This window comes from Halictus rubicundus, chromosome 10, assembly GCF_050948215.1.
Source record: "Halictus rubicundus isolate RS-2024b chromosome 10, iyHalRubi1_principal, whole genome shotgun sequence".
Lineage (NCBI taxonomy): Eukaryota > Metazoa > Arthropoda > Insecta > Hymenoptera > Halictidae > Halictus > Halictus rubicundus.
The window spans coordinates 12,515,175-12,532,282 of NC_135158.1; the positions used below are offsets into that span (position 1 = coordinate 12,515,175).

The following is a 17,108-nucleotide window of genomic DNA, read 5'->3' on the forward strand; positions in this document are numbered from 1 at the left end:
GTTATCGCGGCTGCATTTTTGATGAGCGAGAGTTTCGGGTTCCCTGTCGAAGACTCGCAATTATTAATCCCCTCGCTCTGCCCTACTCCTAACAAAACTGACTTTTTGCCGTTGTACCGAGAAACGGAGAGAAAGAGAGAGAGAGAGAGAGACAAGCTTGTCGAAAATCAATAGTCTCGTGTCCTGACTGCGGATCTTTATGCAAATGAATGTTTCTAGGCGTCCATTAATACAACCAGCATCTACATAGAAGCTTACTAGCCCGCTAAACGTTATGGTTATGTTTCGAATATTAAATCCTTGTTTAACCCTGTTCCAATTTTTATTTCGCCGGCAGACAGAGCAGTAATTTATTCATTGCCTCGCCTCTCCGGGACTTGTTCACGCAAACATAAATCCTTGGAGTTGAATTCGCAAAAACTGACGTCGGAGAAAAATTAGACTGCTCTATCCAGGCTCCAACTAATAACAAAAAAATTTATCGCGTTCGCATCGTGGCTTGTCCCCGTGAGAAATGCGAATTTTCTTTTCGGTACTTCGCGTGTAGAGGATATTCATGAAGAAGTGTAAGAAACAATTGGAGAACAAAGGAGTCAGTTATAAATTCATATTGTCCCCTCATCAATAAATTTCATAGAATATTATAACAAAAATGAGTGAACCGAATGGAACACAGTGAGAAGGTTTAAAGAATTTGTCTTGAATATAATACAATTTTTATTTCACCTAAAAATCCGCAACCTAATTACGCTGTTCTTAAACTCTTCTAAACATAACGGCTTCACCGTTTTATATTTCACCTAGATATTTTTGCGATGAACAAAATCCACAGTGTACTCACACACACACGCCTAGTATAAAGTTGGTAAATTAATTTATGTAATATTCCGCGTGCGGTTTGTTTATGGAGATAGCGATTAGAATTTCTAGAAGAGTTAACCAGGTTCGTTCTTCACCTTTGTATGCAACTATCCAATTAAAAGCTACTTTAATGTCCGCGCGGATACTTTCATCAGCGACCCTATTTTACTCGTACAGTCTACGCGAGAGCTACAGAAGGATCGTGATTAGCTTTTTGTTCCCCGCGTTCCATAAATAAAGAAAATTCACATTATGCGCGCGGAACGGGCCCGATACGTGAAACGAAATCTTTCAGAGCGAAAGGGCTTCGAGTCACGCTCGTGGAATCGCATTCTTCGTCGAGTATAGTTCTTCCGAATATAGTTGGGGATCCGGTTCCCCGGTACGTAGGCACAGGTTGAATCCACGATCCAACCAACGCATGTTCCAGCACGTTGCTCTCGCACGGAGGCATCTAACGACCCGCGTTTTCATACGCGGGGGAACCAAACCATACTGGAACACGTCCTGGAACACGCATCGCCGCGAGCATCGTGCGAATTTTATGCACTGCCTCCGCGGGAAAAAATTCCAGCACCGAGGCGGAGCCAGTCGAACAATTTCCGAAACCTCTACACCCCGTGCAACGCCATTTTCGTTGCGTATTCTAGAGCTGTTCTTACCTTCTTCTGCAACCTTCTGCAAAAATTATTTCATCGAATTAGGCAAACACCAAACACTTTGCACTCGGAACTATTTTAATTCCAGACAGAATAAATTCCTCCCGACTTGGAATATTTCCATTGTTCACCTATCTACTTCCTTTCATGCATATGGACTTTACCATGACTTGCCACACTTAGATCTTCATTACCAGACTGCGGACTTTACGAATTTATATGAGTAGGTGTAATTAAAAAACCGTCGAGACTATTTCAATAATGTATTCTTATAATTTTGAAAGAAAAGAAGGTGTTGCGTTTCCGTGACCAACAATTGACGAAGAAACTTTTTATTCCGCGTAAAGATCCGCACTCTATTCATTACCCCGATCTTGCTCGTCCCGTCTCACGGTCGTCGCGCAAAAAATGAAAATCCACCCCATAAAACACTTGGAAATTCTCGAATTAAATGGCTCACTCAACGTCCGAGAAAAACCTGCATAAAATCTGTAGACGGGAGGGACAATCGTATAATCGTGGAGTTAACGCGTTCAGGTTGAACACGCGGAGAAGGTCCCTTATCACTTGCGACTTGCGGTTCTCTCTCTCTCTCTCTGTCTCTCTCTCTCTTTCTCTCTCTCTCTCTCTCTCTCTCTCTCTCTCTCTCTCTGTCTGTTTGCCTCTCTCCTGGAATTTCACAGTGTCGAAATAAAAATCCCGTGTCACGCAGATGTCGCGGGGGCCGCGGGTCCCGCATATGAATTGCAAAAACGCGCGTCCTTTTTCGCAATATCCCTGACGCGTCTCGACGCTCGTCGATTCGTCGACGAGCTCGTTAAATAGCCGCGAAAGCGATCAATCAAAATCGGCGCGGCGCTGCGCGTCGGGGTTGGTTAAGCGTCCCACGATGGAAGCATCAATCACGTCGAAAGGAAATTCGTCCCTCATCTCTCTCATTCTCTCTCGCTCTCTCTTCTATGCATTGTTGCATACGGGCTGCATGCAGCTGCATGTGCATGTGCGAGACGCTGCGGCGTTAAAGCGTCGCGTCACGTTGTCCCCGGTAAATCGCGTTCGACGAATAAATACACGAAATTTATTAGATTCCTCTCTTCTCTATTTTATTCTATGTATCCTCTCCCTCCCTCCTACTCTTTCTCTCTCTCTCTCTCTCTCTCTCTCTCTCTCTCTCTCTTCTTCAACTAGCTTTTTCCCGTCGTTCCTTTCCGCTCTTTCCACGCGGCCAGAGAAAATCGGATTCGCGGACGGCCGTGTTATTGGATTCGTTACACGGGATTCGCGACGACGCGGCCGTGTCTCGCGACGTAAAAAGTTTATGAGAAAAATCCGGCGTGCCCGGGATTACTCGATCCACCCTCGCGAGAATGAATTTCCGAGCTGCGCTGCACACCCTCGCGTATCGTTGCACTGCCGATTCGAGGACTTGCAAATCGTTTATCGGATGAGGAACGAACGGTCAGCGCGCTGGCCACGCTCCGTGCACCGAACGAGGGAGATTTTGCGGTGGGAATGAAATTTCGCGGCGCTGTGGCACGGGAACAATGGCGTGCAAAAGTTGAGGATAATGCGCGGTTTGTTGTTTGGTGAACGTTTTCAGTTACGAGGATGTGTGCGTTTTCATGCCCTCTTACCAACAGGTCGGTCGACCCAATGCAGAACGAGCGCCGTCGAACGTACCACGTTACTAAAATTTGTCTACGATATCGAATCGTGTCTGAAGAGATTGCAAGAAGTTTTTTGTCCGTACATCGTCTAGTTCTCTCGTAATTAACTCTCAAAGATGTGCTTTCGTCTGATTGGAATAGCTTCGTAGCCTATTCACCGAGTCAATCGGCGCTGTGTGGAATGAGCACCATCGACACTAGCATGTTGCAAAAATTTGTCTGCGATACTGAATCATGCACGAACAGATTGCGAAAAGTGTTTCCCCCCTGCATCGATCAGATGTTTTGTAATAAATTATTAAAGATCGCCTTCTTTCCGTGTAATTTAATCAAAATGCTCTGAATCTGAGCAATCCACCATCTCTTTCAGCAAACTATCACGGTGTCAAGAAACCGAATCGAATTCGCCATAGAATTTCGTCGACTTGTAAAGCCTCGCGGATCCGTTCGAAGGCAGCAAGAGACCCGAGTTCTGACTTGCCCGGCGGAAGTAGGTTGGCCAGAGGGCCGATTCCGTCGTTCCACGGGAAAAATTCATCCGTAATTCCCTGACATTAGCTGGGACGAAGGGACGGAGGGGGTCCTGTGGAAGAAGAATACGTGCTCGGAAACGCGGTCACCACGCCGACAAGCCGGTTAGAAATGTACCGGAAAGAGCGATTCGCGTTCGCGCTCGTAAAGACCGGCCCGCGGCCGAGTTCTTAAATAACAAGCGGACACCCGGCAGAAATTATGCTTCTGTGTTCCACGCATACAGGTGCACGCGCACCACCCCGTCCGACGAACAACCTAACAGGAAATCCGGTGTCACTGGCGAGCCATAACGTCGATAGTTACGACTATGGCATTTCGCTGCAGCGTCGCCGAGAGGCGAGGGTTCGCCATTTTGTATAAATAGCGTGGACGTCGACGCTTAGGCTGTGACGCTCGGAAGATAATTATGCCGGGCGTGGCACGGAAACGGGAGCCCGTACAAGCACCTTCTCAAAGAACCACTTTTTAATCCTTGATGGGTGAACACAATTTTCTGAAAATCAGGATCGTCTGAAAATCACATGACAGAATCTATTAACTCTCTGGAAACAAGGGTTTCTTTCAACGTCTTCAGTTTTGGGCAATATAAAAAAATATATACTGATAAGAAGAAATGTATGTGATTAATTTCTGTTAGACTGAAGCGAAATTGCTGGGTCTCTGTCATCGATGTTTAATTATTAATCAAGACATAACGATGTTTGCTTCTCTGCCAGGAAATAATGAACGACAGAAATTTTAATGATACAGGAAAAGACAAACAGATTCGACGTCACAGTTCCCGCAGTTCATCCTGCATCGGTATAAAGTATTTTTGTTGTTGGAGTACAATTGCTTTAGTATTTTTAATTGGCCCACACTTTTTCACGAATGACCGTTATTTTTAGTTGCATTCTTTGGAGGGATCCTTTGGTGGATCTTTGGAGGGTTTAACTTGAATGTAGACGGTTCTCAATGTGTCAGGGGTTCGTGAAATATTTGGGTGTTCCTATTTGCGAACGCCATACTGTGTACAAGCTTTGTGCAGCGAGAGTGACGAGAGATAATGCCGAGATATTATTTAGAGCGCGGTGCAGGCGAGCGAACTTTGTCGCCAGCTTCAGCAACGCGGTGAATTATACAGGCTGTTTCCTTAAAGATACATGATCGCTCGCGCTCGCGCGAACGTCGCCGGAGCATGTGGAATAAAATTTGTTTTTTTTTTAATTTATTATTACGCCCCGTTATCGGGAGAAGTGCTTTTTAAAAGTTCAGAATCTCTGGCGATGCTTCTTCTAAGGAGAATAGGTGTGCAATGAACAGACAAGTTCGAGGCGTGACTGATTGAGATTATGAATTTGTGTTTTGTGCGAACTACAGTTCCAGCAGAATATTTAACAAATATTTGCTTGGACAAGCAAGACCGTGTACGGACGTAAAATGGAATTGCAGAAAGACAGTGAGCGGCAAACTTTATTGCTAATTCTTTTTTAATGTCTACCCCGCCGTTTCAGCTTTGTGAATTTGTGTTTTATTAAACCGGAGCTCTAAAAGAATATTTCAACCTCGTTTGAGACAGACAATTACTTCAAACAGCCAAACTGTGCGTGATAAAAGAAAATTGAACAGAGAATTTTAAGGCAAACAATTTTCCTGACATCATCGCTGTGATTTTCGCATGGCGAATTTCGGTGTTATTAAATTAAGGTTCTAAATGAATATACGAACGTTGTATTAGACAGCTACTGTGCAGAGCAACACCGTGTCTGATAAAGTAAAATTGAAGAAAGATTGAGAAAGGACGTTATCGCTAACTGGTTTCCAAAGTCCCGTCTATAATTTTCAATTTAACAAAATGAACCGACTTATCTGCGATCGTCGTTTAAACGCGTCGAAGTTTAAGATAGCGTGCCGGAGCTATAGGAAAAATAATCAGTGGCAAAGGTTCTCGAGTCCTCGGTCACTTGGCCCCTAACGACGGCAGTAATTCGAACACGGGGTCGAGCGCAGAACCGCGAGAGAAAAAGAAAGAAAGCGAGAGAGAGAGAGAGAGAGAGAGAGAGAGAAGCCATGGATCTAGTTGAAATTCGTAATCAAGGAATTCGAAAAGCCACTTTCGCCGAGAGTGAACCGTCCGTAGAGAAGAGACGTAGAGCGCTAGAAACCGGAAGAGCGGTCGGGGGGCCGTGGTGGAGAAAAGAGAAGAGAAGAAAACAGCAAGCGGAGGCACACGGGTGGTACTTTTCCCTCCTTCGCCATTATCTTTGCCAGTTCGTAGCAGGTGCATCGGGGCGGAAACAACGTGAGAGGGGTAGGAGAGGTGGCGGTGTGTGGGGACGGGGGCGAAGAAAAAGAGGAAACACGAACCGGTGAATAGAGGGGAGAGAACCCCAGCTACCCGCTTGCTGCTTTACATTTTATTGCCTGCCGTGAATTCGACCGATTTACATAAAGAGACGAGAGCGAGCGCTGTCGCGCGTCGCGACGAACGAATTTCCGCGGTGTCGCGGGCTCGCAGAGTCCTTCGTAGACTGTGAGAACACTCGCTGGGACCATGGGAGCTCTCCGCAGGTTCTGGGAGACCTCCGTGGACTCTAGAAGCCCTCGACAGATTCTGGGAGCTCTCCTGAAACTCTCGATGCAAACTGGGAGCTCTCAGTGGAATCTGAGAGCTCTCGGCGGGAACTGGGAGTCCTCGATACGTTCTGGGAACTTCCAATAGATTCCATGCACCCTCAGTGAACTCTGCGAGCTCTCAGTGGTTTCTAGGTGCTCTTAATAGAGTATGGGAACCCTCAATGGATTCTGGGAGCTTTCAGTGGACTCTGGGAGCAGTCTCGAAACTCGCAGTGGAGTCTGGGAGCTCTCAATGGAAACTGAGAGCTTCTAGTACATTCTGAGTACCCTCGGTACATTTTGGGAGCTCTCAGTAGATTCTGGAACCCCTCAATGCGTTCGGAATACTATCACTACGCTCTGGGAGATGTCACTGAACTCTGGGAGCTTCCTGCGAAGTTTCAGCGGAGTCTGGGAGCTTTCAGTGGAATTTGGGAGCTCTCAGTCGAGTCTGGGAGGTCTCAGCGAAGCCGGGGAGCTCTCAGTCGAGTGTGGGAGCTCTCAGTCGATTCTGGGAGCTCTCAGGCGAGTCTTAGAGCTCTCAGTCGAGTCTAGGAGGTCTCAGCAAAGTCTGGGAGCTCTCAGTCGAGTCTGGGAGCTCTCAGTACATGTTGAGAGATCTCACTGGACTCTGGGAGTTCTCAGTGGATTCTAAGAAATCTTGATGGGCTCTAGATTGTCTTGATAGACTCCAGAAAGATCTTAATTCATTCCAGGCGGTTTTAATATACTCTAGAATGTCTTGATGAACTCTACAAGGCCTTGACGGACTGTAAAATGTTCTTAATACACTCCAGGCGATCCTGATGTACTTTACTACCCCTGATGGACTCCGCGAGGCTCGTGTAGGATCGGCCATTGACCGATTGAAAGGGGAACGCGGCACGAACGGCCTGACCGGAACTCGAAAACTGATCGAGTCCGCGGCCGAAGGCAATTTCGTTTCCCCTCGAATTCTATTAACTCCGCGGCGAGTTTCCTCCAGGACCCGTGGCCACAGGAGGTCGTAAAGAATCTACCGCCGGTAGAAAATGAAAAAAGCAAACGACGTGACGCAACCGGGTAGAGTAGAACTTTGAAAAAGTCAACCGTGTATGTGTGTGTTTGTCTGTACACATATACACACACAGCCCCGAAAACGAGATTTCTCGATTCTCGTTGTTACCGTTTCGTAAATTGATTTAAAGAAATACGAGAGATATTTTCGGAGGGGTTTCCGTCGCGGGGCAATCAACGATTCGCGATTCCGCTTGATTAAACCGGCCGGCGCGGAGCGGAGCGGAGCGGCGCGGCGGCGACCCATCGAGAACGTGTTTCCACGCTCGTCAGCAGCAAACTCCGCGGAGAGCATATTCGCGGCCGAATTAAAGCGTCGCTCGCGCGCGCGCTCACGCGGACGAACAGTCGACGCGTAACGAGAAACGAAATGTAATTGAAAGGAATGAATAATTAACCGGTTGATAGCCGGGCCGGCGCGGCGCGGCGCGGCGGTACGGTTTAAAATGGAATTTCGCGGCCGTTTTGTTACGTTGTTCCGGAAAGAGGCACCGTGCCCGAAACGTCGTCCGATGACGAATTGTTGGCCGCGCGCGCATTGATTCCTGTCCACTCGCATAATTACTTTCATTCAGCGGAGAATTTTGCGAAACCAATTACCAACGGGAAATGATTCCGCGCGAAAAACCGCCGAATTAATTTTCCCCGTACGAGCGCCCATTCGTTGGAAAAACGAGCTTCGACGGAGTAGAAACAGCCCGACTTTCAAACAATTTTCTCTCGAAAACGGAGCCTCGTGGGAGAAAATGTTTCGACACTTTTTCGACTCAATTTTTCCCATAGAATCGGCCCATTGGAGTTGAATCGTGCCAGGGAAGGTGGGACACCCGGTACGGCGAGGTTTTCCGCGAAACTCGCGGCGAACACAGAGGGACAGGGACACAATGGTATATTCTGCTCTCGGGCCGGTGTATCGCTTTCGAATGTCAAGCGGGCTTTGTTTCCCCGGTTGATGTAGTGCCAGGCATTCCCCGTGCAACCCTGTTAATCTACCCGCGCATCTACGTCCCCCTGTTGAAATGTGAGCACGCGTGCAGACCGGTGCGCGGTACGGTGCCGCGTTGTGCACCGTCTACACGAACTTGACCTTAATTGGATGTGCAGGCCTATTGACCTAACCGGACGATGCTGCGCGTACGCTGATACGATTACCGGGGAGTTCCAATATACCCCGCAGGAATCGTGTCCCGATTAACGGGCGAGCCTCGAATAATTGCGGGGAATTACTTTCGGCGGACAACGGATCGATTCGCGAAACCCTTCGGCCGTCTCTCTCTCTCTCTCTCTCTCTCCCGCATCATTGATCGTCCATTTCCATGCCAGTTTTAATCCTTCGACGATCCACGCCTGCTACCAAACCTTTCTGCCCTATTTCGACCAAGGAACCACCGCCACTGCGCCAGTGTTACGCGGTCCGCGCTATTTTTAACCGGCTAACGTTTCCAATTTGACGCAATTAAAACTCTTTTTATAGCTGATGGAACACCGTTGTCGAGTCACTTTGCCCTTTCCATTCTATTAGGGACCCCGGAATTGGTTTCGCCGGGGAACAGTTCTCCCGGAAGTGTGCCAATTCGGGACCGAAATTTGCTCGGAATTTTGTCGGCGAAGGTGTATCGTGCACGAAGCAGTGGAAGCAAAATTTTAAGGAAAGTAGGAGACGTTATCGACAGTCTGAGAAGTATAATTAAACACTTTCTAGCGGGAAATAAATGTTTCCGAATCTTCCAAAACAAGTTAAAGTATTCAATCTTCAAAAGTGTATGTCCAATAAGGGTTGTTATCACTGATTTTCCCTGCCGGAAGAAGTGATCGTGCACCGCGCGATTCCTGAAGCATCCTCTAGCGTTTCTGTGTAACTTTTCCGGCGAAACAAGAAACTTAAGTAGCAGAAACTTACTTGTCGAGCGCTTTCAGGTGAAGCAGCAGAGGCTGCTCGTCGACGACGTTGGTGGCGTCGCGACGCATCCGGTTACGATGATGTCTCAAGGCCGCGGTGTCGTACGAGGCTGCCTCGTAGTACCCGATGTACGAGCTCCGAATGATACCTGAAACATTGTTCCGTTCGTTTATGGTTCCGTCAAGCTCGTCCCGTCAGCTGAGGCAGAATATAAAATGTCTGCAAAGTCTCCTGACGCGACCGATGTAATATAATCGAACTCTGTAGCCGATTACGCGTTTTGCGACTTTACGGGTCGGAGAACGGATGGCTAAAATTCGGTAATAAATAGGCAGTCCATTAATAATATTGCAGCAATGTTATTGCCGCCTAGTAATAGTTTTCATCGAGGTCGTCGAGCACGGAAAAAGTGTACGCGATTATTAGCCAATAGAACGGTGATGTCAGGAGGAAGTACGGCAGTTATAAGTTTCCGTCGAGCATCTCCAACGAGTCTCGGGAAAACGAAAACGCGAGCCAGCCTCGTTAAAAGTCCCGATACGAGTCCGTATCGAATAATGAGGATGGCCTGCACACGGCTGCATTGTCACGTCCCATCGGGAAGCGTCGAATTACGAGGCTCGTTAACGGAAACCTCTTCTCTCTCTCTCTTTTTCTCTGTCTCTGTTTATGGTCTCGATAGAACGGATCGGGACAAAGAGAAACTGCTCCGAGCGATTTCGAGGTTCTTGCAAAATTCGGGGCCGTTGTGTGGGTGGGGACGGGAAACTTTCACTGTCGCCGCGGTGAACAAAGATGCGGAACTTCGATCGAGAGAATAGAGAACGGATACGTATTAGTGGGCTCCTGATCCGAGTGCTATCGGGACCAACAGGCACCCTGAACGATGCCGTTATCGGCCGCCATAAGGAAACCGTAAGGAAACCATTAGAAAATATGTGCGAGTCTCGCACGTTATTCCGATACGCTTTTTAAAGCTATTACTACGACATTTTTGTGTCGCGACGAACAGTGACATTTTCGTGTCTTAATTATATTATTTTTATTTGTTGTTTTCTGCACAGTTGGGAACGAATTGTTTTAATATTGGGTACACGAGTCAAAGATTTGGTACAGCTGGTTTTTATCTAGCTAATTTCTAACATAGTAACGTTATTTGATTGACATATTCAACAGCTGTAAATGTTGAAGAAATTGCCGTGTTGACTCCATAAACAAGTGCAAATACTTCATGAATATACACAGCAGTTTTGATGCATGCTTTATTTGGATAAATAAAGAGACGCTTGCACAATTCATAAATTATTCCCTGACCTTCATTTAGCCAGAAGATATTTTCAGTAACATTCACACGTTCTTAAAATACCCGCTTCGACACTTACATGTCAGTTAAATATACAGCAGCGAATTATATTAATACCGAATACATCTAACACAATTATACTGGTTAATTGCACAAGACTCATACATTATTCCCAGGACGTAATTTCACTGAAATTACTTGCAGCGCGTTTTATATATTACCCCAGAATCGTTGTTTTGGTATTTTAGTGGGGGCTACTGTAAGGAACAGATGCTAGATTATTTTATTATTCCGCGAGCAAACAGCATAAGAAGTTGTAACATGGAACTTACGTTCGTGCCATGAAGATCTAGAGGAAATTACCTATGGGATCCGGAGACCTAAGACACCGGTGCGATTGCACCGATTTTTGTTCCAACTGACTTTGGTACTGCACTTTGGTGTTATTTCAAGAAACTGGCAACAGGTGGCAATTCTCATTCACATTCTCACGTTTTTTTTTCTCTTTGTTCTGAGCTCGTTTACCATTCCATTGAAAATATTTCTCGACTCACCGAAAATATGTATATACAGTTTTTCGTCAAAACTATACTCGAAAGACCACCGTGTTTCGTGAACGAAAAATTAAAAGCAATGAAACGGAAGCATCGAAAACAACGTTACTATACTGCGACGAATTAAACTATGTTTGGAATTAGAGGTTAAGAGAATTAGTTCGTCGGTAAAAAGATCCGTCGAAACTTCGCCTGAACAACAATAATCAACCAGAGAGTTAGCAGAGCCGGAACGGGATGCCGGAAAATCATGAGAGAGGAGAGGAGAGGAGAGGATAGGATAGGAGAGAGGGCTCGGTCGGCCGGCATCGTGTACTTACAATTAGAGTACCATTCGGGGTCGCGTTTCCATTGTTCCGCGGTAAGCACCGATCAAGAACAAAGGGTTCAAGCGGGACAAAGCGTCGAGTGTTGACTATTAAAGCACACGCGAGCCGATTCCAGCGTCGCGACGCTACGCCTCGTGACCGTCGTTCAACTCGCGGATTACGCAACGACGTCCCATACAATCTAATTACCGAAACTCGTTATTGACGCCTTGACTCCGCGGGGGACCTGCTCTTGCCTTCCAAACTTCGCATGGGATTTCCCATCGGAAATCGGTCGACACTCGCGAAACTCGATCTGACAAGCTGTGCACGGTTCCTACACGCTTTTAAACGCTTCTGCACACTTGCACACGCGTCCGCAAGCTTCGAAAAATTTCTGAAAGCTTCTACTCGCTTTTGCAAGTTTCTCCAAGCTTCTGGAAAATTCTGGAAGCTTCCACACGTTCCTACACGCTTGGAACCGTTTCTGCACACTTTTACACGCGACTGAAATTTCTGCAAGCTTCTAAACTTCTCTGCGGGCTTCTGCAAGCTTCTAAAAAATTTCTGAGAGCTTCTACACATTTCGGAAAGCTTCTCCGAGCTTCTATACAGATCTACACGAGTCTGCAAGCTTCTGAAAGTTTCAGAAAATTTATGAAAGTTTCTATTCGTTTTTTCGAGCTTCTGCATGTTTTTACAAGCTTCTGAAAGTTTCAGCAAATTTATTCTATTCGCTTTTTTGAGCTCCTGCAAGCTTGTGCAAGCTTCTGAAAGTTTCTACAAGCGTCCGCGAGCATCTGCAACGATTCTACGCGTCCCTACACGTTTCTGTATGTATTCCAGTTTAACAACGTCATGGAGCTCCGTGTCCTGCTCAATCGAGAAGCTTACATAAGCGCTATTTTTGACTTACTTCACGCCATTTTCGTGAACGGTTCCCCTATTAATTCCAGCCATTTTATGGAAACGGCCGTTGAACGTGACCCTCCCCAATACGTCTGCTAGAACGCGTTACGTTTTTCTTTTTCCCGGAGGGGGGGGGGGGGCAGCGGCGGTTTCTTCCATATCCCGAAGTCTCCGGGACCCTTTGAAAGACCCTTCAGAAGGGAGAAACGTACGAGCATAGGTTGGCGAATAAAGTTGGAAATGGTAGGGCACACACCGCACACCGGTGCTGGTGCGGCGTCTCGTGTTCCCTTGCACGTTTCGCCCGGGTTTTATTGACGAGTTATGGCCCCGGCTTCGCAGAGTGAAATTATTGCGGGTTTGCTAGAGGCTAGCCGAGCACTGTCCTCGATTCGTATGATAGAGCTCCCTTTGGAAGAGTCACTTGACTCCGAGGAGCCGGTCGTCGGTATATGAAAATCGATTTTCTAAGCAAATAAGGGCGAACGATCCTTGGGACCTCGCTTTGATCCCTAGATCTATCATTTTTCTTTTTTGCTCGGTGTGGTACGTGGTTGGTGATGATTTGGTGTATTTTGGACTTGGAACAGCTGGTTTTCGTTCTGAATTTCTTTTTGACGATTTTTGACAACGGTGAATACTCGGGGTGACTCTAAAAAATAGTTGTTAATCGTACGACCTTCCTATGTGCTTCCGATTCCCAGCAATTGACACAACAATCTTGACACAATTTCTGCCACACGTGCCAACAGACAACCTGTCAAATTTTAAGGAGAAATTGATCGGGGCTGCCAATATGGTACAACCGAAAAGGGGGCGATTGCATATTTAAAAAAAAAGTAATTAATTTCGTATAAAAATCTGCGGTTTGCTTACGAGCACCGAACTAAAAGTGCCGAGAACCATCAGTTCCCCAGCGAAAGGAAGTTCCGACTGACATATCGCCAAGTCAACAACCTCACGTGTCGTCGCTGGGGTCTCCCCTCAAGGTCTCCGTAAAAGATCCGCCTCGTGGAATTCCAGTGACTATACCTGTGAAATCTCGGGGATGACTCACCTGTGTGAGGTGGCGCGGGATGGAGAGGCGAGGCATGGGCGGCGATCGAGAGGCAACCCAGCAACAGGAAGATCATCAGGGTCTTGAGGAGCGAAAAAGAAGAAGAAGAAGACAACGGTTTTCCGTTGGAGCGGGGCATTCTCGTGGCCCTCGGTGCCAGTTTGCTCCGGCTCCGGCTCCGAGCTCTTCTCCTCCCCTCGCCCTCCTCCTCCTCGCCTTCCCCTTCTTCGCCGATGGCCAGGGCCGTAGCAGGCATCGGCGCGAGGTCCTCCGGCCCAGCAACAACTAATGGCGCTATCTGCCTTTCGTCGTACAGCCGACCACCGCGCATTGCGAGTCACCCGCCAGGCTCATCTCTCTTCCTCTCTCCTCCTCTCTTCTCCTTCGATCCCTCCCTCCTCTCCTTCTTCTACTCTGCTCTTCTTCTCCTCCTCCTCCTCCTCCTCTTCCACCTCCTCCAGGGAACACGGTTCCGCCACGTCCTCTCTTTCTCTTCTTTCTCCTCCGTAGGTCGCTCAACCTTCCGACCCTACCCCTCCGCCGCAGCCTTTTTTTCTTTCACCCGGTCCTACTCTCTGGCTGGCCGCCTCACCTTCGACGATCGGCCACCTCTTTTCTTCGTCCTCCACGATCGATCCTTCTGCGACCCGTTCCCCACGCCCTCTTCTTCTTCTTCTTCTTCTCCTTCCTCTTCGTCTTCTTCTCCTTCTTCTTCTTCTTTGATGACGACTACCACCGACTCCTGCAAGCAAGAACGGGCCTGGATTAATTTACGAATGGGTTGCCCCCTCCCCTCTTCTTTGCCGGTTCTCCCGGGCTTTTGGATGATGGGAGTTCGGAAATGGTCTCTGAGGAGCAATCCGCGAAAAAGACCAGTTGTAGGTTTGTAGATTGATACGATGCTGGGATCGATGGATAGCTGGTGGAGCGATATTTAAGTCATCGTATCATTTTAGAGTGATACACGTTTAGGATCGAGTGCTGTAAACGAGGCAGCTGAGAGGAACGTATGTCCGATTTATGACAGAAATGGATGGTGGTAATTTCAAACGGTATAAAGATTAAAGGAATTTACGAGCGTTTACACATTTCTTGCAACTTAATAGAACCACAAAATAGATAAATAAATTCCTATTTGATTCCCACGTCGTGCGATTAATGCAAACAATTCTTATTCTCAAAAATCGAGATGACAATCTCGCAAACGAAGAAGGTGAATGACCAAAAAAATTGAATATCCACTGTAACGAAATCTCCACTGGATATCTCGAATTCCTGCAATCTTTTTCTTCCGTTAGCCTACTAAATTTTGTCACGAGCACAAAGTCTGGCGATAAATCTCTGAAATCCGCGTGACGGTAGAATAGTCAAGCTAAAAACAATCTCTGCCACAAACGTGCAAAATCCTGCTCGTCGTGTCGAAAAGTCGCGGCAACGTCGACTCTCTCTCGCCATTGTGTTTCGAGATTCGCCGTGCCTAGACGGTGTGTGCTCGTTCCACGATCATTTCACGGATTCACAGGCCACCCGGTGCATGGGCTCGTCCCCGAATGCAGTATTTTGTAGCTCGGGGGGGGGGGGCGGTGAGCGCTGCAAGCTTTGTTTCGAATTTTTCATTGGCGCGCGTCGCAGCGCGAAACGCGGCGCGGAGGGTTAAACAGCGAGAAACGTTCTGGCAACAACGGGCCGGGTCGTTAAAACCGTTTCCGCGGATCCGGCGAATTGTCGGTAAAAAAAACAAATACAAGAGAGAGCGAGAGAGAGAGAGAGAGAGAGAGAGAGAGAAAGAGAGAGAGGAGCAAGAACGGAGGACACACGGGCGATACCCGTGAAAGTGTAATGACGCCGTGACACGCCGAACGTTCTGGTACGGCGGGTAAACTTCCGTCGAAAACCGATATCGAGATCCCACTGTGCTCCTAAATCGGAATTTGGCCGGTTAGAATCGCCATAAATAAATTTTTTAACAGGCTAAAAGAGGCGTCACTGAGAATGTCCGAACGCGTTTCTTTTAAGCCTTCGCGCTTTAACCGGACTGCAGATGTTCGTGCGAAATAAAAATGCTTCGGTTCGATTGTACTATTAACCCTTTGCACTCGGCGCTATTTTCATTTTAAAACTAAATTTTTCTACCGTCTCAGAATATTTTCATTTTATTCATACGAAACCGATCCGATTTCCACATAAAATATTTAAATGTTTAGTAATCTATTAAATACAAATTTTGTAATGTAACAAATATTTTGTAAAATTTCTTTGAAATAATGCCACAATAATTTCTAGGGGTGCTTCAGAGTCACCACTCTGGTGCAAAGGGTTAACCTGCTGTATAGCTCGATTTTCAAAGTGATCGCACTACAATTTCATTGTTTATTTCCTTCCTTTCATCCTCGGTTCAAGATACTCTGAAACGTCTGTGTTCTAATTAACAAAATTTCTGTTCTAATTTTCTCGTTAATCGATTTCGAGGGTAGGTTCGCTCGGACAGTGTCAGAGAAAATGGCTGCACTAATGGCGCCTCGCTCTCCGTAAAAATTAATTACGCGGGTTTCAACGTTCGTAATGTTATTTAAAAAATACTGTTCCATTCGGGAGAGTCTGTAGAATCGATTCAAAAATCGTGTAACACAGGTAACAAGTTAACCGCGCAGTATCCACTTGTAAAGAACAGTTTCGAGGTGAAATTCGCTACAATTTCTGCACATTGAAGTGCACACGCAGCGACGTCGTCGTAGGTAGATGTGCACGTAACGGTTCAGCTCGACGGAAAATTGTCCGAGCACGGGTCCGCGATCATCGTCATCACCATTACCATCATCACGAGGATGATGATCATCATCATGATCATAATCATGATTATCCTTCGAGTGGAGAGAGAGAGAGAGAGAGAGAGGCGCCTTTCCGTGTTTTCTGTGGCTTCGGCTTGTTTCCCGAGCGGATCACGTAGCATGGTCGACGAATCCGTGCGCTCTCTCGGAATTCCAGTCAGTCGAAATAGCAAACAGCGAATGGAGATCCGGTTCTGCGGCTTTTCTGCTTCCATATTCCCTAATTGACCTCGGTTGCCAGCTGCAGGAGCCGCGCGGAGCAGCTCTCCGGCCCTTGAGCATCCGGCCGCGGTTCCACCGCCTAGTTTTTCCTATTTATTTCTCGTTGATACTGTTTGTTCCCTTTTTCGGGCCGGTTCGGTTATCGACCGGAGACGATTTTCCGCCTCGTCTACCGGAGGGAAATCCTCGCGGTCGCTCAGACGACTTCGCGAATCTCGATACTCGCAAAAATGCACACCGGTTCGACGCGATCGAAATCTCCTCCTCGGCCACCCACGGGTCAACAAAATTACAACGTTCTCTTCTCTGTTCGATAGACGAACAGAATTTGCAAATCGTTCTCCCCCATCGCTCGCTGCTTCTGGAAAATTAATTTCTCAAGGCAGACTTTCAGCTTCAAGAATTTTTATAGATTTCTGTAGACTCTCTCAAGTAGAATAGTATTTTTTAAATTAGAAATTCGGCATTCCGAAAAATTTTGGATGATATAACAATCGAGACAAGCCGAACCTCAACCTTCCAGCATCTGGCATTAATGTAAAAATTCGTTTATACGAAGCGTTGAACGCGCTGCGAATCGAGCGCAAGGTGTTAACGGTCAATAAAAATGATTTTCGTCGCAGTTAGAGTGTGCGAAAACTCGCAAAATATGTAG

At 47.0% G+C, this 17,108-nt stretch overlaps 1 protein-coding gene across 2 annotated transcripts in view; it reads right to left on the reverse strand.

Moving 5' to 3' along the window:
• The window catches only part of LOC143358116 (disintegrin and metalloproteinase domain-containing protein 10), a 67,040-nt gene that overhangs the window by 42,275 nt on the left and 7,657 nt on the right, over positions 1–17,108 (reverse strand). For both annotated transcript variants that reach the window (XM_076795019.1, XM_076795020.1), the window contains exons 2-3: positions 13,404–14,145; positions 9,273–9,420 (exon numbers count right to left, since the gene is read on the reverse strand). In XM_076795019.1, the coding sequence (XP_076651134.1) occupies positions 9,273–9,420; positions 13,404–13,734 (479 nt within the window). In that variant the 5' untranslated portion in view covers positions 13,735–14,145. The remainder of the gene's footprint in view (positions 1–9,272; positions 9,421–13,403; positions 14,146–17,108) is intronic.